This window comes from Furipterus horrens, unplaced genomic scaffold (genome assembly GCF_987537825.1).
Source record: "Furipterus horrens unplaced genomic scaffold, mFurHor1.1.pri manual_scaffold_3, whole genome shotgun sequence".
In the NCBI taxonomy this organism is placed as follows: domain Eukaryota; kingdom Metazoa; phylum Chordata; class Mammalia; order Chiroptera; family Furipteridae; genus Furipterus; species Furipterus horrens.
The window spans coordinates 44,089,308-44,113,442 of record NW_028327173.1 but is presented as its reverse complement, the minus strand read 5'-3'; the positions used below and the strand labels follow the sequence as shown (position 1 = coordinate 44,113,442).

The window sequence follows — 24,135 nt, the reverse complement described above, 5'->3', positions numbered from 1 at the left end:
ACGTATAACATTGTGTGGGTTTAAGGTATATAATGTGATAATCTGACAGACACACATATATTGTAATATGATTACCATAGTAAGGTTATTAACAATTCCACCATCTCACAGTTACCATTTTTGTCTGTGTGTAGTGAGAACATTTAAGATCTCTTAGCTACCTTGAAGTACCCAATACCATATTAACTACAGTCACCAAGTCATTCTAAGCAGGTTACATTTCACTAGCATTGTTGATAATATAATTCAGGGGATTTCTGGTGAGAACACACTCTCCTGGAGCTTAACAATTCCTGTCTGTTCATTTATAAATTTTACCTCAAGAAGCTCATCCTCTGGCTGAAGGAGGCTCAGTGTATCAATAGGACCGCCTGGAACAACTGAAGAGATATAATGGTGCCCATCAAAGGAATCCACTTCCATGCCAAGTCTCAGAGTGTGAATAGGCAGGAGCTGCAGCAAAATAAAGAGCAATAATATCAGACACCACAAGGACCTATCTGGCTGTTAATCCTCCATTAGTTTTTGACAGAACAGCTCCACCCCTTGAATCAGATCACAAAAATCCAAAAGGAGGACAATATGGGAAATACGAAATTGCTTGTCTTCTTGTTCTGGCTCCTCTTTTCATTTTAGATTCCCTGAGAATTAAGAAGCAGACATACAAAGCCCTATCTTCAATTCTAAGCTCTAGGCACTCCAAACTTCCCGAAGTTCCCACTATTGATTTTGTATTTCACTTTTCTACAGGGCTTTCAATCTCCAGGAACATGCTAACTCCTCTTTATTATCTAATTAACTTCCACAAACGCTTCAATATCAAAAGGGTCACTTCCAGAAAGTACTTCCTGATACCTGAGTTAACCCACCTCCATCTGGGGTCCAGTACGACCCTGTGCATGTTGCCATCACAGCTCACAACATAACCGTGTTTAAAATTTCTGTTTTCTTGATTGTTCCCATGCTTGAGTACAAAGTCGTATCTTTTCTCTCTATAACCTCAGGCCCTGAAAGAGTACCAGGCACTAAACATGGGCTCATTAAATGTTATTTGACTGTAAGTGAAAATATTTTTTAATTAAAGAAAATGTTATTTGAACAAATCCTTGAGAGGTGGTACATCATTCAAGATGTCCTTCTCCATCTCATCAACATAAACAAAATGACTTCTGATTTGCAGGAAGGTATGGGTGTGTAAGAAGAGAGGTAATCATTATTCCAAACTAAGGTTGGTGTTGCTGGCCTAAAAGATTTACATGAGCTAAGAAATGAGTCACGAGCTAAGAAACCAGCTAATGTCAAAGGGAAGAAATGAGTGTCTTGGTGTTGTGGGCTGCAAAGTTCAAAGGCATTCACCAAACTCCATTCCCTTGACTTTCAAAGATTGTGCTAATGATTTCTCACTGTGGCTGTATAAACTCAAGTATGGTAAATGATACCAATTATGATTTATATTTCCTGTACCGACAGTATGTTTATCTAAGATAAGGAGAAAACCCTACACAAGGTGGCAATGCATCCACGGCATGGCTCTTTCCCCCTTACTCCCTATTCTCTGTGACCTCTGGGCTTGTCACTTCCCCTTAGTCATCTGCTCTGAGTCCCCAGCATTTCAAAGGCCTTGCCTCAGACACCACCTGGGGCTCATTTCTATCCCACTTCAAACACACAGACAAATTTGAAGTGGCAAGAAGTCCAGCTGATTAAGACCTCAAGGACTTAAAATAGGCATAAATGGCTTTGGCCCTGGGATAGTTTTCTGAAAAGTAAGTGCTCTTGACCACTAAGCACCTCAGGATCTACAACCATCTCTGGCAATAAGACGTTCTAGCACTCTCAATGGAAGTTCTTACTCTTATTCCATCTCTGATTTCTTTTTTTCCCACTGCTGATGCCACTTTATTCTCTCCTCTAGTCATTGTACCAAATCTGTATACCAAACTAGAAGGAGATGTTACAGTCATTTTCTGTAATAGTAAAAGATGAATAAAAACTCTCAGAGAAACATCTCTGTAATAACAATTTACTCAACCATCTCAGTCAACTCTCTTCCTTCCTTTGTTTATGAGCCAAACATTAGGGCAGAGAGTGGTCATCTCCAGTGGGGTACTGAAGCCTGCTCCTAGGAGCAGATTGTTCAATTTTCAGGAATTTTGCAAACTGGTTGTTAAATATAGCCATTATTAAAAATTATATTATATAAGGTTACAATTAAATATTAAAAATACATGTAATAAGTATTCAAAATCCATCATTTCTTGATTATACTTAACACATTTTATCTGTGTTCCTGAAGGGACTTCTGTTACATATGTATGGTAGAAATACTCTCTAAGAACCTAAGAGACTCCTGAAGGGGTAAACAACTGAAAGAGATGTGACGATTGACTTGTTTAGTTGCTAACTGCAGCTGGATTGGGTAACGCAGCAGTCCTGCCCCCACAGAGCAACCCGCAACAGTGAAGTGCTCCTTGGAACCCTTTCTCAGCTCAGCCTTCATTGATGTCATTTTTGGTAGCTGGAAACCTACCATGGTGGGACTGGTACACCTCTGAGATCAGATAATAAGTGCTTTTTTTTTTTGCTTTCTTTCTGAGAACTAGATTTTACCAGCATCCTACTTGTCTGTAATCTAGGTTGAATATGCTACCTAGCATATATTCATAGGCGATAAACCATGTGCAAGAATTTGAGCTATGAGCTGGAATTATAGGGTGAATGCAAGAAACAGTCTCTACCTTCATGGAACTAACACCTTAGTGTGGAGACAGACAACATACAAGAGAGAAGACAGATACATGCAAACAAGTAAGTAAACAAATAATTCACCAGCAAACAAGTGAAAAATAAACAAACAATTACGAGTTATGGTAAGTGCTATGAAGGAACTAATAAAGGCCAAGATATCAGACATGATTGGTGCAGGCCATTTTGGAAAGTCCGTCAAGAGTAGGTTTCACAGAGATGGGGATACGTTGAAGTTGAGATGCAAAGGATGAGAATGAATCAGCCCTACAAAGAGCCTGCTGGGGGACTCCTTGTGCGAAATTAGTGAAAAAGATTAATTTCTAAGTTTTGGGTTTGAGTAACTGAGTAGATTGTGATAGCAATTTCTTTTAAATTTATTTATTTATTTATTTATTTATTTATTTATTATTTGTCTGAAGGAGACTGGCAGCATTACTGTTTAGTTATACTGCTAACTAACCTTCAACTACTTGTATAGCACATAAGTGTGGTAGCAATTTCTGCATAGAAATAAGTGTCCAAATGAAAACAAAGACACTGCAGTACACACACACAGATCTTTGCAACTTTTATAATAATGTGTCTCCCATAAAAAAACAAAAGGATTAAGGAGGGACTTGATACCAATCTCCAGTTCCAGCCCTTTATCAATCCTGCTCTAGTCACGTGATTGACCCCCAAATCCATGGAATAGCTGAAATCAAGAGTAAGCTGAAGTGCTGAGGAGCAGCAGAGGCTCACTCATGGAATCCCTCGCCCACCAGACACAAAGCTCCGCCCTTCTGGGCTATTCCAGCTCATATCTATAAACACCACATGCTCCCTAGAAACTTACACCATGAGCAAACACACATGCTCCATCTTTAATCATGCTGAGCAAATAAACTAGAAATGATGTTTACAAAACCTGTCAGTCTGAAAGAGGTCTACCTAATATTAGTTCTGAATCTAAATCTGGGGACAGCTGGGTTTCTAAGACTTCGCATTACATTGCTGCAGGCTTCTCTGCAGGAGCAGGACTGTTTAATTACCTGTCTCAGCTTTATTTAGCCACTAAACAAATCGACCATCTCGTCTGTCTCTTTCAGTTGTCTGTCCCTCAGTGTTCCAAGTTCTTGGAGAACAGGAAGTGCCATGATGACAGGAGCGGGTGCAATAGGCAGGTGATGGACGTCTTCACACACACCGCCTGCTATGCTTTTTGATGCTTATTCAATGCACTTTGCGAGGGGTCCTATTGTAACTGACAAAGCTGATGAGCAGCAGGACTGTCATGATCCTGATATGAAGAGTAAAGGATGCAAGGAAGTGCATCCAAGGGAAGTGTGACCATGATGTGATTTACTGTTGGTGCTACAATGATAAAGATCGAATGAAGCCTTTCACCCATGAGTTGGAGAGATCTGTCAAGAAACAAACCACAGCTCATTCATTTCGCTAAAAGCTCTACTTTTAGGACCCTAAAACAAGATATCAAAATGCTCAGGTGGGAGTATAAACAATGTTGCTCAGAGGGAAAAAATAACTTCTGGAAAGGAATATGTGTATCAGCTGGATGGAGGCGAATGGTCCTAAAAATGTTAAACTCAGAACAGAAAGAACCCCCAAATTAGTTCTTATAACACGCACACACAGAATATTAAATATATGTTTAAAGATTAGTGGAAAGAGGTGCTAAATTTACCACAAATAAGAAACAAACTTTCCAAGAATGAGGCTACAGTTTTTAAACTAAGGGTGAAACACAGCATGATGTCCTCCCAAGTTAGGTGAGATCACGCAGGTGATGAAAGACAATCGATCAATCCATTGAAGCTTGATTTATACATTATTTTTCTCACCTATCTAAAATTTAAATTCTGGATGTTCAAAAAATACACATTATATTCTCTGTTGTACAGAAATATATTGAAGGTTCTCTTCAGTTTCCTAACACCAAGGTCAAGTGTCAGTTATCATGTAACATTTTAGATGTCATTTATGTTAGTTACCTGTCTGGCCCATGTGATATCTGAGCTTTTGACACCTGATCTAACACTTTACACTTAGGACTCTTTCTCTTCCTTTGCTCATGACATTTCCTCTACCTGGAATAGTCTCTGTTCTTATTTCTGCAAACCCACTTTTCTAGGTGAAGTTCAAATATCATCCTCCCAATAAATTTCCTTCATCTGTCTTGAAGAAGTAACACCTCATTCCTTGAAAACACTTAAAGCATTTTAGCAATACCTGAGCAATAATTCTCAACGTAGTGAGGCAAGGAAAGGATCACAGTTTCCTTTGGGGACCTCACCCCAAACCTACAGATTCAGAATATTGGTCAGGAGAAACAAATAGGGCATTTGTATTTTGAAAAAGCTCCTCTGATTTTTTAGACATGGGAAAGGAGGGGGAAAGAGAAGGAAAGAAAAACCGGTGAGTTACCTCTTGCAAGGCCCCATCCCGGGACAGAACCCACCACCCAGGCATGTGCCCTGACTAGGAATCAAACCGGCAACCCTCTGCTTACAATGTCCGACCAACTTAGCCACACCAGTCAGGGCTACTCAATGTTTCTGAGAGGCATCTGCTCTAGTTGACAACCACTGTTACTATGACTATTTGAGACTAACACAGTATACAATTACATATTCAAGAATTGGTAACAGAGGTTGGTTGCCTTTGGGGCAGGGTGGGGGGTGAGGGGATGGTTACAAGGGAACTGGGATATTTTTTGCAGTGCATACACTTCAGTAACTTTTAAATTTTATGTCTTGTCCATATATTATCTATTCAAAAGGATAAAGAACTGCACAGACTTAGAAGCCAGCTTAACCCTTGATTTGTTTCCTGCTTTTGCCACTTACTAGCTATATAGGATTTTAGAAGTTGCTTTATCTGCCTGACAGTTCCCACCTATTAAAAATAGAAAGGAGGAAATAGCTCCTGACCAATGAGGTAATTGTGAGCAATAAAAGAGATAATGTATTTAAAGCAAAGAACTGACCGTGGTATAACCAAGCAGTATCACCCATTGCAACCCGTGGAGGGCCCAGTCGGCCCACTACCTTAAAAACTGTATTTACTCACACTGAGTGAGAAGGAGACTCACATTTTAATGCCCTTCCTAAATCATATTCTCTGAACCAGAGAAAATTATGACTTAGGAAGGAAATAAAGTGAAATGTGTCAATCTGTCTTGTCAAACCCAGAGGACCAGGTATTTTTGTGTCCCACAACGGGGACATGACTCATGCCCACTCCATATCACAACTGATGGCCAGCAGAGAGGTCACTGGGATGAGCTTATTGTTTCTTCCTTACAATGCTGTGATTATCTTAATAGTAAACACTTGCCACGAAAACATCCCTAAAAGTGCAAGTCTCCCCAGATGCGGGGAAACTATTCTTGTGTCATGATTCACAGCTTCCTCAAAGCAGTACCGCTAGTGCTCAAGAAGCCACTGCAAATTGCTTTCACCTCCCTTTCCCCGCACAACTCCACTGGCCCACAGTATATAAAGATGCTTCTTGAATCATAATCTCTTCAGCGGCGGTGACTATGGGACACATGCTTAAATCTTCCCGCCAACTCCTGGAGCACCTGGAGTTCCTCACCTGCCTCATTTAACAAAACACTCTACTCTTCGCTTAGTTTGACCCAGACACTCTGAAACAAATAACTTCTATTCCTCCCGCATGCTAGCCTTCTCCTGCTGACCAGTTCACCAGCTCTTATCCTTTTTTTTTTTTTGCACCTGTGAGCATTTAATGAACTTCCCTCAGTGTGGCTTCAAGCTACCAGGACATAAGCCCCACCAACTCCTTTAGCCTCCTCAGCTCTTCTGCTGAAGAATTTGACCTTCACAATGATGGGCTGCTTTGGGAACTTTCCCTCCCCCAAAACTTTGTAGAAGCCCAATTGTACCACAGCAATGATAAGAGTGGCTTTAGTCTTGTTTTTGGCAGCATTTACCCGTGTCTGCTCACTGACCAAGGTCCACAGTTTATCAAGGTTGACAGCTGGGCAAAAGCTCTGGTTCCTCTTTAAGTGGTAATGCCTCATATCAACTTTCCCAAAGAAACCTGGTTATATTTGTCGAAGTTGATTCTGTGATGATACAAGCCAGCAGCATTACCTCAACCTCCCAGGTGCTTCCTGTGCTTGCTGATGCAGCTTGTGGCTGTGGCTCACGTGGCCCTGAAGTTTTCGGGTCTTCCTCAGTCTGGACAGCCTGTATCCCTTAAGCCTGAGCTAGAAAGGCTCTTCCCCGCTCTCTCTCCAAGTGCCCCATCCCCGGATATGCTCTCATCACCCAGTTTGTTCCTTTGCATCACTTCTAACAATCTACAACTATCTTACCAAGTTATTTTTTGTTTATTATCATGTCCAGAATCTAAGCTCTATAGAAGCACCTTTTCCATTTTGCTTCCCCCAGCGGGTACAGTAGGAGCTCAGTAACTATTTCAGAAATGAATGAATGAATGAGTGAGTGTGCTCTAAGCTGCAAACTGCCTGTGCTACTGTCTAGCTGTATAATTTGAAGTAAACTTCAGTATTCTCATCCGTGAAATGGGTTTTGATAAGCTATTTTCCTTTACATATTGTGATGATAAATGAAAAGCAACTGAGTTAACTAAATTAAACTTCTAATATCACGGGGACTTTTAAAAACAATAATTCATCAAAATAATCTGTGAACATTTATAATTAAGCAAGCAATATAATAAAGTAAATATATATGACAGTGTTATATGGTAAAAGTACATATCCCTTCTCTCATACATAATTACACAAAATGTTGGGTATACCAACAATAAATATGCAAATATATATAGATAACAAATTAATATGAAAAAAAAACAGTGCAATTATGGGTTTTTTTCATCTAAGCCAAAAAATTTTTTTAAAAAATTGTCACAACAAAATTTCAATAATTAATAATTAAATATTTCATAATAGCTTACAAAACTTGCTTTTAAAAAGGGAGCCTTTAGCCTTGGCTGGTGTGGCTCAGTGGATTGAGTGCTGGCCTGAGAACCAAAGGGTCACCAGTTCAATTCCCATTCAGGGCACATGCCTGGGTTGCAGGCCAGGTCCACAGTTGGGGGCATGCAAGAGGCAACCACACATTGATGTTTCTCTCCCTCTCTTTCTTCCTCCCTTCCTCTCTCTCTAAAAATAAAATAAGTAAAATATTTATAAATAAATAAATAAATAAATAAATAAAAAGGAGGCTTTAGGAGGGTAAATGGTAAAAGAAAATACAATAAAAAATAAAATGTTTTTTTTAAAAAAGAAGCCTTGGCCATAGCCAGGTAGTTCAGTTAATTAGAGCATCATGCCCATATATCAAGGTTGTGAGTTTGATCTCTGGTCAGGGCACATACAAGGATCAACCAATGAATGCATAAACAAATGGAACAACAAATCAATGTTTCTCTCTCTCTCTCAAATCAATAAATTAATAAAAATTTTAAAGGCACCTTTAAAAGGTCACAGACTAAAAATACATGAAGTATACAATTGGGAAACAAAGCTACCATTTTTTGAATGATTCTTATGTGTTGGCACTAAGCTACATTAAGTCATATATTAAATATATTTATATTTAATCATCTATGATATAGTATTATGGTTCATACTATGTAGAAAAAAATTAGGCTGCTATTATACCTCCTAAAGTGTTTCCCTAAATGTCACCTTCTTTATGAGGCCTTTCCTCATTAACCTATCTAAAATTGTAAACTCACATTTTCCTGAATTCCTTATCCATCTTCCCTCCCTTAATATTCTGCATGGCAAATATCACCCATACTTTATAACATACTTATTTTCTATCATTCCCACTAAACTATAAGTTCTACAGGGCAGGGATTTTTTTTGTACTGTGTTTTCTTCTGAAACCCAGTACCCAATAGAGGACTGTACAGTAGTTATTAAAAAATATTTGATAAATGTAAGAATAAATGAATGAGTGAGTGAAAGAACAGCTGAATGTACTGGTGGTTCTATCAGGTAGTTCTGAAAGTCTGTTCAACTCAAAGCCCTTCCACACCTCTATACTAGAGTTACTCAGTAATATATATATAACCATATATATGTATAATATAGGTGTATATTGCAATACAGCATAAAGTTGATCTGGAAAGATGAAATTAGTGAGACTTGTGGCAAGGAACTAGGGGAATAAAGGTGAGAGAGACACCTTCTGCCGGAGAAAGAAAGATAATGACATTCTTTAAGATGTACACAAAGTATGGTTATGATCCTTTCTTACTTATTATAGAATATGATGATAAAGGATCTTACATGGGAGGACAGACAACTAAAGCTGTACTGCATGATACACTGAGTCTGAGCTCAGCCATGTTCTTCACCAAGGACATCTCTTGAATTCTAATGCTATATGGAGAGGGAGGCTAAAAGCTAATCAGGAAACACTGAAGAGCAAAGCAAAGATTGCAGAGGCCCCAAATGGAGTTCAGTTCCCAGCAGGGAGAAGGGATTGGTAAATAGCCTCAGACTCATGGGAAGTACTTGGAAGGTTATGTCTTAGGCACAAAGGTAAACCAGATATAGTCTGAACCTTACCAAACTGAACTTCTGCCTTGTCTCAGAGATGATCACCCACCCCACCGTCTCTCTCTCTCTCTCTCTCTCTCTCTCTCTCTCAACACACACACACACAGAGAGAAACATACACGCACCATCTCCTTATTGGACAGAGATAACATCACTGAAAGACTTTAGTAGTTGGCATACACAATGTCAGGCATTCAATCAAATTACAGCATGATGAGGGATACAACCAAATAACCATAACAAGAAAACATCAAACAGTAGAAACTCATCCAAAGTTGATCCAGATAATAAAGTTAATTCTTTGAAGTCCTTATAAACTATGATTAATACATTCAAGAAATAGAGAAAACTATGGCATATACAAATTTTTTAAAAATTGAGCATTCCATCAAAAGAATTATAATCTAAAAGGAATAAAACAAATTTTAGAACAGAAAACTATAACTAAAATTAAATATTCAATAGATGGGCTTTAGTAGCATATTAGGCACAGGAAATTTAGTAAACTGGGAGATGGTTAAATAGAAAATATCCAACATAAAAAAGTTCAGTATAAATTAAAGTATAATTTTAGGGAAAAATATAACTGATTTATATGAATGATAATTAAGAATAACATCCTACTATGTGCTTGCAACTATTCTAGGCACATTCTATTTAATTCCTATAGATTCCATGAGGTAGACACTAAATGATTACTATCTCCCTTTTACAGAAACAGAACAGTGAGACATAAAGTTTAGATCATTTTACAAGGTAGTGAGCAGATGAGCCAGAATTTGAACTCAGGCAGTCTGGCTCCAGAGTCAATGTAATCAGTAAACTATACTACCGTAATTATTAAGAATTTAAGTTTGATGAGGTAGTTATATTTCCTAGTCTCATTTTGAATTAAATCCCTCCCAATTTATTTATATGGAATCAGTAATTTGTATAAAGACGATTTTGTCGATAATTTAAAATTAGCCAGAAGCTGTGTCACATTGCTGTCACACTGCACATCTGAGGACAGCTTGGTCAGCTGGCCCACCAAGGCACAGGAAGGCAGTCTCAAACGGCAGGTTATCTTAGTAAAAAAATACTCTCCATAGTGTCAGCCTTGAAAATTCAAACCTTAAAAATTATAGCACATTTAATATAAAATTATGCAAGAGAAGTATTCATCACAAATACTCAAAGAAAGAAATAGTAGAACTATGGAAAGAAGTAACTTCTTATAAAACCCACATGGGACACAGAAAACTCATTTTGAATATTGCATATGACAGCATGAAATAAATAAATAATGAAAGAAGTAAATCACCTGGGGTAGATGGGATACCGGTAGAATTATTTCAAGCTGCAGAGACTGAATCTGTCATAATCCTAACAAGAATATGTCAACAAACATGGAAAACAAAACAATGGCCTACAGACTAGAAATGTTCAATATACATTCCAATCTTCAAGAAAGGAGATGCCAGGGAGTGAGGTAACTATAGGACCGGTGCTCTAATGCCCCGTGCAAGTCAAGTGCTACTCCAGGTGATACAGTGACAGCTTCCACCTTTCAAGGAGCAAGAAATGCCAAATGGTCACGCTGGATTCAGAAAAGGAAGAGGCAGTCAACACCTAATTGCAAGCATTTTCTGGATACTGGAACGCTCCAAAGAATTTCAGAAGAAGGTTAGTCTATGTTCCATAGATGGCTGCATCGATCATGAAAAGCTACAGGTCGCTCTGAGAGAATCAGGTGTGCCTCAGCATTTATTGCCCCAAGGCTTAACCTGTAGTGTGGACAGGAAGCCACTGTCAGGATAGAATGAGGAGACAGAATGATTTCCTTCAGAAAAAGATGTCAGACAGGGTGCATTTTATCTCCTTGTCCGTTTAATCTTTACACAGAAGATACATGAAAACTCGGCTAGACTCAGAGCAAGGAGCGAAAATTGTTGGAAGAAATGGCAATAACTTAAGATATGCAGATGACAACATCTTACTGGCAGGAAGTAGCAATGATCTGAAACGACTTCTGATGAAAGTGAAGAAAGAAACTGCCAAAACAGGACTGCATTTGAATATCATGAATATGGAAAAAATACACAACTTTTACACAGACAATAAAGACATTGAAATTGTTAAAGATTTTGCTAACATTGGTTCAATCATCAATTCAAATGGAGACCGCAGCCAAGAAATCAAGAAAAAGCTGAGACTCAGAAGGACCGCAATGGACGAATTAGGGAAGATCACCAAGAGCAAAGATGTCATTAGAGAGCAAGGCTAACATCATCCACACCCTTGTGTCCCCAATTGCTATGTACAGATGCGAAAGTTGGACAGTGAAGAAGGCTGATGGAAAAAAGAAAATGATTCATTTGAAATACAGTGCTGAGAGCTCTACAGATACCCTGGACTGCCAGAAAGATGAACAAGAGGATGCTAGAGCTAGTTCTGCCTAACTCATAGCTGGAGGCCAAAATGATAAAACTGAAGCTGTCCTACTTCAGGCATAGCATGAAAAGGCAGGGTTCTTTGGAAAAGACAATAATGCTGAGAAAATCAGAAGGCAAGAGGAAAAGAAGAGGACCATCTATGAAATAGATTGACTCTATAAAATAAGTTGTAAGCATGAGGATACAGGAACTGAGCTGGGCTGCTGAGGACATGACGTTGTGGACATCCCTCGTTCATAGTCACCAGGAGTTGGAGCTGACTCAAAAGCTCATAACACAAACATGTGACAGCAGAGTTTAAGCTGAGCTCAGCTCATATATCCCATGTGGGATTACAGTATAATTTTTGAAACTATTCTGACAAGAAAACATTACTTTTCTCATATGTTGAGAAAGCCACCTAGAAAGTTTCTCTAAGTTTCAATTCCCTGGCTGTTGATTATCCAGAACAGGAACTATAAAACTAATTTGCAGTGAGAAGACACTAAAAATTGTAAAAGTGAGCTTCTTGTATTTTACCATTAGAAATAAAGCTCTCATTATAAAATTTTCTAAGTTCAAGAAAAACATTGTTTATACTCAGAAGATAAACCACTTTTCTGTTCTGGACATCTGGTTCTGAAGGATTTTTAAAAGTCTCGATCTGTGATCTTGATTTTAGGAAACATTTACAAGGCCTTCGTATATCTGAAAAGCTTACACACACTTTGCACAATGTTAACTCTATGTACTACCTTTAGGGTGGGCAAAGCAGTCAAGCCTGAGTTTTTGGCTTCTGGGAAGTGATACAAGGGACCCCACATTCTTCCCAGGAATATCTAACCATCACCTTTCCTAAGTGAGAACTCACCACATTTCCAGAAAATGCCTAAGACTAAATTCTGGAAACTTTAGCTTATAGCACTAATTTATTTTTGTCAATAAGAACTTAAGAGAAAATTCTTCCAACAACGACAACAACAACAACAACAAAAATCTTTAAAAAAATAATGCTTACCTTTGAATATTTCTGTAACTCAGCATCATCTGCAATTTGTGTGTCCAAAGTAGCAACCTACATATACAGGGAAAAAGAATTAAATAATTGTAAAAGCATAACTATTTTTTTCTATGTTACCTGAAAAAAATCTGTTAAACCTGTATGTTCCATGTGACCTGCATTCTAATCTCTTTTCTATATTTCTTAACTCTATAACACATAACATAAAATTTAGAGACTACTTTTCTGTTGTTGTTCTCTACAAAAATCTTTTTTCCTAAGTTAGTCAAAAGATGAACCAAAATGTGATGGGCAAATACATATCCTATTTTTTAAAACCCCTAAAATTTTAATATAATCTTCCATTATATTGAATCCATAAAAATTTCATTCTTTTGACAAAACCAAGAGTATGGTCATTTTTACTTTTAAATTCCAGCCTTATAACAAAGCTTACAAGGTCAGTGAAGTCAGAGAAGTGTGGAAAAACTGATTCGTCTGACTTTCCACAGCAAACTCAAACCATTTCCCAAGAAGAAATAGCTGGCAAGGACACAAACAGAAAGATCTGGGCTGGTGGGAAGCTCGTGGAATATCTAAAGCTTTGGATCCTGGCCTAAAACTATTGTTCAGGGCTCCAGTGGTGGACATCCACAGAAATGAGTGGCTTACAAGCAAAATACTTCACTGATGATTTGCATCTGTAAGTTGTTAATAAAACATGGTGCATCTGGAAGGAGGAGATAAGTTAAACAATGATCCAACTAAAGCTTTTGAAAGTACTGCAGATAAGTAGATTCTGAAGAAAATAAAATGAAAAACACTGGAGTACATGCATGCATAACTCCGATTCATCTTGCCTGACTTCTACTTGGTGTTCCTCATTCCTCAGAACACATTTACAACTCTTAATGAATAACTGCCACCTTAAATTTCCAATGTCAAATTCTGTCTCCTCTTTCCAGCCCTTCTGTTAAAACCTCTCCATGTAATAAATGATATATGGAAGGGTAGTTGTACGGAGGATAAAATTTTAACAAAAAAGAGCCCATCACAAAACTGGCCATTTATAAATACTCATACACCAAATTACTTTGATAGTCTCCTGACAAAATAGCACTCAAAGTCTATGATGTAAAGATGCAGTAGATCCTGAGGACTGACATGCAAGTACAAAATTAGCAAGAAGAGAAAGTCTGGACTGTTTTGACTCATCTTAATGACATTGGAAAATATCTGACAAGAGATAGTGGCTATATATTCTGAACCAAGAAGGGAATTAAAAAAAATATCTCCAAGCAGCCAACATGTACTAATGATAAACATATGTAAGAACATGTGAATGACAATAGAAATTTAATAGAATATTTTATTACTAATGCATTTAGTGAACACTGTAGAGGCTTTTCTAAGCACAGCTTTCTGCTTTCATGTGGATTCATATGGGGAAATGTAATCAATCCCTTACTCAATGACTTTAATAACAGGTGAAAGGAAATCTAATGGACCGCTGGCACTATAAACTTATACCTAACCTAAATTACTTCCTGTTCTCCCAAATACATTTGATAATCATTCTTACATTTTTCTCATAAAACTGTAAGATTCTTTGTGAAACATAGGACTAATATCCACAGCCCTTTCAGTGTACAATAAAACAAACAGATCATAAAAGCAATCATAAAAATGCCAGCAATTTTAAGCAGCTGAGACAGGTTTTGAATTTAAAGGCAAGACCTCTCTTTCCTAACAATTGTCAACTTAAATGGTTTTAACATAAACCGAGGGTCTGCTAATTGTAACTGAAACTTGTGTGCAGTTCTTAATTGTTCTTATAGCTTAAAATGTTAAAAAAAAAAAAAGAAAAAGAAAAAAATCAATCGACAGGAATGAAATGCAGGAGGAAGAAATAAGGGCAGGCTGGCTACTCTTTGACACTCCAGTTTCTTTATGTTGTAGTGGTAAGGGCTTAACATGAAATGAGACATGAGTGTTTTTTATTAGAAGATTTTCAACATACCATTACTTCATAATCAGGGCCCAGTAGGTTTTCCCATCTGGATTTCAACTCATTTTCTGGAAAGTCAGGGGCTCTTTCTGCATTAAAAAAAAAAAAAAAAAAAAAAAAACAAGAACAAAAATAAACAAACAACAAAAACACAAGAATGTTGAAGCTGTTGTGAACCAACGACACTTAACTACTTCATTCATCAACAGCAGTTTCAGTAAGTAAAATGGAAATAAAATAAAAATGGATTAACTTAGGTCTACTAGGTAAAGCAAATCAGAGGTACCCTAAAGATTGATGTAAAATGTAAAGACCAGTATGACCAAATTATAAAGGAGTTTTCATTGTTACAGAATTCTGTAAAGGGAAGATGAAATAATGAGTTATAAATGAAAATTAAATTATATATGGTTTATAAGTAAACATCTTGTAATTTATAAGTAAAATGCATCTGGCTTTGCTTTATAATATGTTAGGACAAACAGGATTTCATGTAAATGTTAATTACTTCAAAGTAGTATGTTCTACTCACCCATTAGAAAAGTAAAAACTTATCAGGCTTACTATTAAGTAGGCATATCGACAGAAGCCATTCAGATCTTTTACTTGGGTGGATATAAAGGCATGCTTGGTTTTAATTCAACCATTGAGTACACGAGATTTAATATAATAAAAACTTTAGTTTTACTTTGGTCTTTGTGGCTTCATTATATCTTTAAGCTTTTCTTAGTTGATGGTAATATTGCCTTTTGTGCATTAGGTAAGATAATTTTAAAGAGCTATGACAGATTTTAAATGTCCTGCCTGTCTTCCATATGATCTTAGCCAGAAGCTTACTACACATTTTAAAGTCTGAATAATGCCTACTAGGCAAAAGTCAAAGTACTAAAACTATAATTTCAACTTACAGCTATTGTAGTAGCAGATAATAAACAAACCTCCATCTTTTTCTGTAAGTTGAAGAAAAATCCACCCAATTTTTGTCACAAGATCAGACACGTCACCAAACACATCACAACCAATATAAGCCTATGTCTAAAATCAAGCATAACTTGCAATATCAGTTTTTTTCATTCTTTAGCACAGACAGCTCATCTTGGATGCATATGATGCTTAATTATATAATATATAATAACTTAATAAACACATTATATTCTAATACATAAAAGTTAATTACATAATACTTAAGTAAAACAGGCTAGCCTCAGAAATCAAAGACTAAGACTAATAAACACTAAAGAATTTAAATTACTAGATTTACAAATACCCATGAAATAACTATATGCTAGATTATATTTCCGGGATAACTAACCAAAGATCCTATTAAAAACAAAATACCATTCATGTGGGCTCTGCATCTTTGTGCCTACTTCTGTTAACATTCCCCTAAGAAATTAAATTAGGAGATCTACCATCCTGCCTGTTAAAACTTCTTCCAGACAGCAGTTTCTTTTTTGGTAAGCTAATTTGAACAAAATTTGCAATGTCTTGGTTGAAATGTAAGCTTAAAAATACAGTATTTAAAGATAATATTTCAGATGCATATATAAATAATGTTGCTATTTCCCTGTCAATTATTTTGACTGTACTCTACCTTGCAGTCATACAACGAAAGCACAGACAGTTGAGAGTTTTAAAGCACAGCAAAAAATCTAAGTAACAGACGAAAGAGATGAATTTATTTTCAGCAGCTCAATAAATCCTGGGCTACACAAAGTGGTAAAACAAAATGGTAAAAAAATAAATAGCATGATGATGTGAAATTATTATTTCAATGGTAATGAAGGGGAGCAGAGTATACCACCTCAAAATATGCCATGGTGGCATGTAGGTTCTTTTGAGCTGAAGGCAATCAATACCCTGCAAACCCTTGGCTACCTAAAAGAATTTAGAGAGGGGACCTACCTCAGAACAACTATTACCAGAGATAACTTTTTAATCTAAAAGACCTATCTGCACGGCAAGACAAACTTCTAATTAACAAACATCTGCTCTTCTATGGTCCTGTGAATAATCCCCTTCCCTTTTGAGGCCCAGGCCCCTATCTGTTCCTTAGGTCAGAATGGCATAAAGCCTCAAATGCCCAATTTGCCCTTAGGTCTCGTATTTTTAAGGGGTTCTCCCACATATGAAATTTTCTCCTGCTAAACTATCTTATATCAATTTAATTATTAGACCAGGTAAACACCCTACAAGGGAAGAAGGAAAAACTTGTTCACCTCTACAGGGAAAAAAAACAAAAGCTAACTTCATAGCTGTTAGAATATTTGGTCTTACTCTTGAGTTGAAGTTATGCATACTCATGAAGAGAAATGTAGTGAGATGGGTCCACAAAGATAAAATATTTCTAAAAGTATTTCTAACTTCAGAATGTATTTGATTTTCACCTGATAGTTCACTGAAAATCTATCTGAAATTGAACAGTGCAGACTAGATTCAATCTACTTAGGTAAAAAAGAATAAGGTCAGTTCCCAAATCATAGAAAAATATTTAACCTGAATGAGGGGTTACTCCTTCCTTCAGGCCATTCTTTTCTGTGAGAAAACAATCAAAGCTAAAAGCCAAAATTTCTGTGGAACATGAATGGTGTTAATTAAGCATTCCATTTCATTCAATTGGCAAGGCTTATCTGAGCACGTCTGTGCAGGAGATTGTGTAGACCGTTACTCTGTATGCTTGCAGAATGGAGTCAACTATAGTAGGTGAGGTGTCAAAGTACAAAGTGAAAGAACAAACTTGCAAACCAATTAAAAAGAAGAGTAAAAGACAAATATATGGCTACCCAGTGATTTGATGAAACATAAAAAGTGTATACATTATTAATTTTTATGGTGAAAAGGAAATACTGCTATGGTATATGTGGATAACTATATGCAAGCTAATGTATGCAGTAATAAAAATGCTGATAAGATTTAAAGTCATCACAAACTAATAAAAGTAGATTCAAAATAAATATAATCAAAGATTAAACAACAATATACTTGGTTCCCAACTGCCACAAATGTTAAGGTTTTGATATTAAAAATACCCTATTTCATAATGCCAAAATGCCTCTAAAACTCCTCACATTATATTAACTATAAAGAGAGAAAACAGTTAACAAATGATAAAGTCAATTACTTTGCTTTGAATTGAATGCCTTGTGCCTACCTTGTTTTTCTAAGGCTTGTGTGTTGTCATTTTTAAGATTATCCATTTTTTCTTCAGTTTCCTCATCTTCACCATCCAATTTAGTTTCTACTTCCACTGCTTCAGCTGGAGAGGGGGCTGGTGTTCTTGGTGCTTCTATAAGAGTTCCTAAAATAAGAATTGCGCACTTGAATCACTAGCATCTAACGACCATATTTAAGTGATCTTATTCCACTCCTGTCTAGTATTTCACAACCTCATTACAAACACCTCAGGTAACATATATATGATTCCTTTCCTTAAAATCTCATGTGTAATACATAACCAATGAATTCCTTTAAAAAAATTAATGTGTTGCTCTGGTCTGTATGGCTCAGTCGGCTGGAGCATCGTCCCATAAATTGAAAGGTCACGGGTTTGAGTCCCAGTTGGGGCATATACTGGGGTTGTGGGTCTTTCCCCAGTCAGGGTATGTAGGAGAAGGCAATGGATCAATGTTTGTCTCCCAAATCGATGTTTCTCTCCCTCCTTTCTGCTCCCTCTAAAAATCAATAGGCATATCCTCAGGGGAGGATAATAAATACACACAAACATAAATGTCTGAAAAGAATAAGGAACTAGGTAGTGGGAAGAGAAAAGCAAGGTAAAGTCAATGACGAAGCAGGAGTAGATGCATTTTAATACAGCCCTGGAGAAGAAAAAGAGCACTAGTGACTTAGGCTCTTGATGTTGTGGTGGGCAGAAAACAAGACCTGCAGAATAAGCTGGTCCCACTGTCCTGGGCTCTCTGAGGGTCTGGTATGACATCACCATGACTATAACAAACAATCTACACAGGTAAACTGGAAGGAAATTGGAGAGTATTCCCCTAATTGCAGAGATTCTTCCCCTAGCTTAGTTAACAGGATATCCAAAGCTTTCAATCTCAAATATTCAAGTCACTATGTATTTCTTAAACGCACACAAAAAGGTTAAACAAGAGTCATTTCAGATTATTTTTAAATAATCACATATCACTTATAAAAAGTATTCTTACAAAATATATTTAACCTGAACCTAAGTAAAGCTTTAGATCCAGCTTCTAGGAAACAGTGGGTAGAGAAACAAGTTAAATGATACTACAAGGCAACTCTCAAATTCAGAAGGTAGCATTCTACAACAAAGGAACTAATCTGTTCAAAAGTCTATGCCCTGGGGTTAAGGGTGGGCGATACTTCTTAATTAAGAAACCAAAGAAACATAACACATGCAGTAAGTGCAATGCATTATTAGATCTTGATTTTATGGGATTTGGAGGAGGAGCAAGAAGAGAAGCTACAAAAGACATTAAGGGGCAATTTAAGTATGTGTTGGGTATTTGATATTAGAGAATGAGTATTAATTTTCTTTGGTGTGACATTATATTTATGTAAGAAAATATCCTTCACATTGAAGCTATAAACTGAAGTATGTAGGGCTAGTGTATCATAATGTCTACGACTTGCTCTAAAATGGCTCAGGAAAAAAGCATAAACAGATGAAGCAAGTATGGCAAAGTAATAGCTGCTGGATCTAAATGATGGGTATTTGGTACATTACTTTTCAAATATTCTGTATGTTTGAAATTTTTTATAATAAATGGTTGAAAAGAATAACCAGTTAAAAGTTCCTATGATCTTCACCTGAGATTTTAAACCACACATAGGAGTTTTTAGATCACCAGTCCATTGATATACACTAAACATGCTGCCCAATGATAGCAGATGAAATGCCAGTCACTGGGGATAATAGTTACACACCAGAATTTATTACAAGCAGTGCAGTGATATGACTGTGTGCCACAAAACATATACAAATAGGTACACAAGTGACTATAGAGTGGTGGGGAAAATTAGGTTAAATTATGAGCCACCATTACCTAAAAGATAAATCACAAGTAAGGATACAAAATAGTAACACTAGTAGCAATAATAATAACAAATAATACAAATAAATAATACAATAATTAATAAATAATAATATATAAGGATAAACGTTCACCTACTCACAACTATAAACCTTGTTTTGCCCACCCCTGTATAGAAGGTATACAAAAAGTAGGCAGTTAGAGGAGAAAAAGTAAGATTTAGAATGCTAGAGGAAGGTCTTGTGAAAGAGCTAGAAGCTGTGCAGTTTGTTTCAGTAAAACAGACTGAAATGCTATATGGAAGGCATATAGAGACGTGTTACATGGGCCAGGGGGCAAAGGCATAACCACATAATCTCAGATAGTGGCCACGCAAAAAACAAGTAATTACAATGGAGTGTGACAAATGCTAGAATTGGAGTGCTCTTCGAAGGGTGCTAGTGAAACACATAGAAAGGACATTCAAACCTTGGGGGAAGAGGTGCAGATTTAGAATCAAAAGTTATCCCTGTACAAATTTAAAATGTAGGCATACTCAGTAAAGAACTGCTAATTCGCAGATGACATACTTCATTTGATATAACTGACTGAAGCCAAAGGCTCTATCAGAGCTATTAAAACCATTATATTGATATAAATATTTATGTAAACCTTTTAAGGTCAATATAGCATTTGTACAATTTGTACTATTCAGGCAATTTTAAACTTCATAGGAACAATGCAGTTGATAGGGGATCTGTCTTTCAGCAGCAAAATTTCCACTATCACATAAAACTTAAAAAGTTCTAATTTAATACAAATCAATATCAGTTGAAAGCAAAGGCTTCCAGGCTTATTATATCTTTAGAGGAAAGGAAAGTGTGTTCATCTTCTGATAAATTCTAATGGAATTATTTCTTACTCACTACTTATATAACTAGTCATTCAGTTGAAATTGAATGTGTCCCCATGATTGTCAAATTTTGATCTATACATTTAGAAGTTGATAATTAAAAGTTGACATGCATACAATTATGTTTTTGTTCATAATGAAAATTTTCTATTCATATAATCAAAATAACAACACATATTATTCTATAAATAAAAATGTTCTTGTTAGAAATTTAGGTTTTATTTTCTCTTGCTATATTTCAAAAGGTAAACCAAGAGACATTAGAATCAAATATATCACTGGAAGTAAATGAAACCTGAAGTCTGCAAAACGTCAAAGCATTAGACAAATGAGAGCTCCTGAACAAAAGGTGTCAAAGCTTTATTATTCAAATGTAAGTAAGAAATGAAATTTGGAAGCTTTTTGGGAAAATGATTTCCATATCCATTTAGAGAAGCTCTCAGAACTTAATGCGAGTCAGGGTTCATGTCCTAACATTTGGACTGGCACATAACAGGCAAAGGAAGCTCTTCTTCAGTGCGCAAATGAGCTGATTCATTTCTCTACGACTGCATTACACCGGTGGGCAGTTTTTCCTTCCCAGATTCACAGGGTAACTTCCAAAAATCAGCTACTCTTCCAAATGCAGACTACGTGGTGGGCAGAGGGACCGTGGAATCCATTACCTCTGTCTGAAGGCTGTTCCACAGGGGGAGGCTGTTCAGCAAGTGAGGAAGCCGGTGAGGGTGTCTTCCTTCGAACGAGAGTTAAGTGTACCACTTGCCCTGCACTTCGTAATACTTCAACAACATCCTGGTTGGCAAAACCTTGAATGTTCACACCATCGACCTAGAACACATTAAACAGGTTTCAAGTTAGCTCCTATTTTACATTCTGCCAAGGCAGAATCAAATTAGGCAATTAATTTTATTCCAAAAATAATTCGTAGTAGACCTAAGAAAGTATTTGAATAAGGATGCAAAATTAGCGGTAAAACATGTTGACAAACTTCCTAGAAAGCAAATTCAAACGTGTGCTCCTAAGTCACACATTTTAACTTATAGCCTAAGAGGTAAAGGGTCTAATTTTCTGATGCTATTCAAAATTCCAAGTGGATAGTCAATTGTCATACACAGTTCTCAAGATATATTAATAGAATCCATTATTATCAAAATTGAAGAAGTGTGAAAATACTTCATCCCTCTACCATTTCAATATGTGATATTTTCCAGAAGAAATACTGATCTCCCTCCATTAGATCTTTTCTTACATTTTAAAAAATGTATTGATGAGAGAGAGAAAGAGAGAAACATCAATTTGTTGTCCCACTTATTTATGCGTTCATTGGTTGATTTGTGTACGTGCCCCAACAACCTTGGCATATAGGGACAACACTCTAACCAACTAACTACCTGGCACGGGTCTTCCATTAGGTCTTCTAATATTCTGAAAAAGTATGTGCAAGAAAGGTATTGACTAATGTAAGTCAAGCTCAAATCTACATTTCTATATATAGTCCATCAGGACGAAAAGACCTCCTCTTTCAATCTTCTTTAGGCTAGACAAACCATTGCTTTTGCTTTCGCCTTAGGTATTTTCTCCACAGTGACCACTGTTATTGCTGGTCTCCAAACTCTGCAAATCACAAGACACTTCCTAAGTCCAATAATGGAAAAGCCAAGAGTCATGAAAGGTGCTTCCTGAGATGGTCTTGAAAGATAGACTCAAATTATACAAACAAAAATTTGTTTCTACGTAAACCACTAAATTAAATGTGTGTATATATGTGTGTGTGTATATATATGTATGCTTCAAGATTATTATTAGAAGTGTGCATGTATATGCTTCAAAATAATTATTAAAATAAACTATAAATTTAATTTTCTACTAAATGGAGGAAAGACTAATCTAAACTGATAAAAGTAATTATTATATTCTCAAATATATAGGACATCTCAACTTTGTATGTAGTCAAATTACTGTTAGAAAAACTACTTTCACAAAGAAATAAAAAGATATGGTAAATGGCCTATTGATTTTATAAATGGGTGAGTTTAAAGAACACAAAGAGGTGACTGAAAAGTGTTTTCTAGAAGAATGCTAGAATACCTTTCAAATATATATGTATATATATTAAAATGTATACATTATTTTTTCCTACAAATATGGTTAGTGATTCCTTTCTTCACAGACAGTAAAAAAAGCAAATTACATTTAGGACAACAGGAGTCCAAATTAGTGAGATCTCACTTGACTAAGAAACTTAATTTTTTTTAATATATGAGACTATATTAAGCCATTCCTCTCTCACACATAATAAAAATAACATTTTTCCCTAAGTTGCTTCAATTCTAAAACCGAGGGCAGTTACTTACAGCAACTATTTTGTCATTCACTTGAATCTGTCCGTTGTGGTATGCAGCGCTGCCAGGTATTACACTTTTCACATAAATCCCTGAAGCTTCCCCTAAGGTGCACAGAACATGGGAAAAGAAAGCTGTAATTAGGACTTGATTGCAAAATTCATATCAAGAGATTAATTAGCGAAAGGGGCTGACTGGAGGCTTGACAAATTCAATTTTGAACACAGAGAAACTGATGGATTATTTCAAACTGTCACTGTTGCAAGTGACCTGAATTTGAAATGGTTTGACTGATGACTCTTTCTGGATAAATAATAGCAATGGAACCTTGATGAAATGCACTCCAATATAAGCTGGATTTTAAAGAGCCCAGATCAGGTCTCACCCTCTTCTCTTGGTCACCATTGACTTGGCATAACCGTCATCATTTTCCACCAGTACTATGATAAGAGTCTCCTAACAGGTCCTCCTGATTGTATACTTCACTGTTCATGCTAGCTCCCCAAAACACAGAAAAAAGTGAGGTACACACAGTCTTAAAAACCTAGAATAATCTCAGCCACATGAAATGATCCTTTTATTATAAATTAAAACATTTAAACAGAAAAGTGGCTATATAAAAATTACAACTATCTAAAAAAATTCACGCCTATAGGCAAAGACTTGAAGGAAAAATGAAAAATGAAAAACTACAGCTCTGGATGATTTTATTTTTTTATTTTTTAATATCAAATAAATTTAAAATATTGTCTGCAAAAGAAAAATAAAAACAATGGATTTTCTTCACCTACATAACGGAAAGTACATTTCAGAAAACCACATTCAAGGACCTCCATAATCCACCCCAAATTACTGCTTTAAAAAAAAAAATGTTTCCTTCATCCTTCTAAAACAAAACAAAACTCCAGACACACAAGACTCTTGATATTCTACCAAAACAAGTTATTTTCTTGATTTTAGACGTCTTCTAATTTCAACTTTTTCTTCCTGCCAACCTCACCCCTGTATCAAATCCTCTTACTTTTCCATGCCTAGCACAAATGCCCTTCTTTGTAAATTTTCTGTTGCCCTTTGTCAAACTGACTCTTTTTATCCACCATGATAGTTTGCTTACATCTCTGCTAAAACATGTGTTTCATTTATCACTGAAC

The 24,135-nt window shown here is 36.3% G+C and overlaps 1 protein-coding gene across 1 annotated transcript in view; it reads right to left on the bottom strand.

The window, feature by feature from the left end:
- PATJ (PATJ crumbs cell polarity complex component) overlaps positions 1-24,135 on the bottom strand; it is a 319,938-nt gene that overhangs the window by 257,256 nt on the left and 38,547 nt on the right. The window contains exons 10-15 of the mRNA XM_090269550.1: positions 22,997-23,088; positions 21,308-21,470; positions 17,887-18,033; positions 14,748-14,824; positions 12,746-12,802; positions 319-453 (exon numbers count right to left, since the gene is read on the bottom strand). Of these exons, the coding sequence (XP_090125676.1) occupies positions 319-453; positions 12,746-12,802; positions 14,748-14,824; positions 17,887-18,033; positions 21,308-21,470; positions 22,997-23,088 (671 nt within the window). The remainder of the gene's footprint in view (positions 1-318; positions 454-12,745; positions 12,803-14,747; positions 14,825-17,886; positions 18,034-21,307; positions 21,471-22,996; positions 23,089-24,135) is intronic.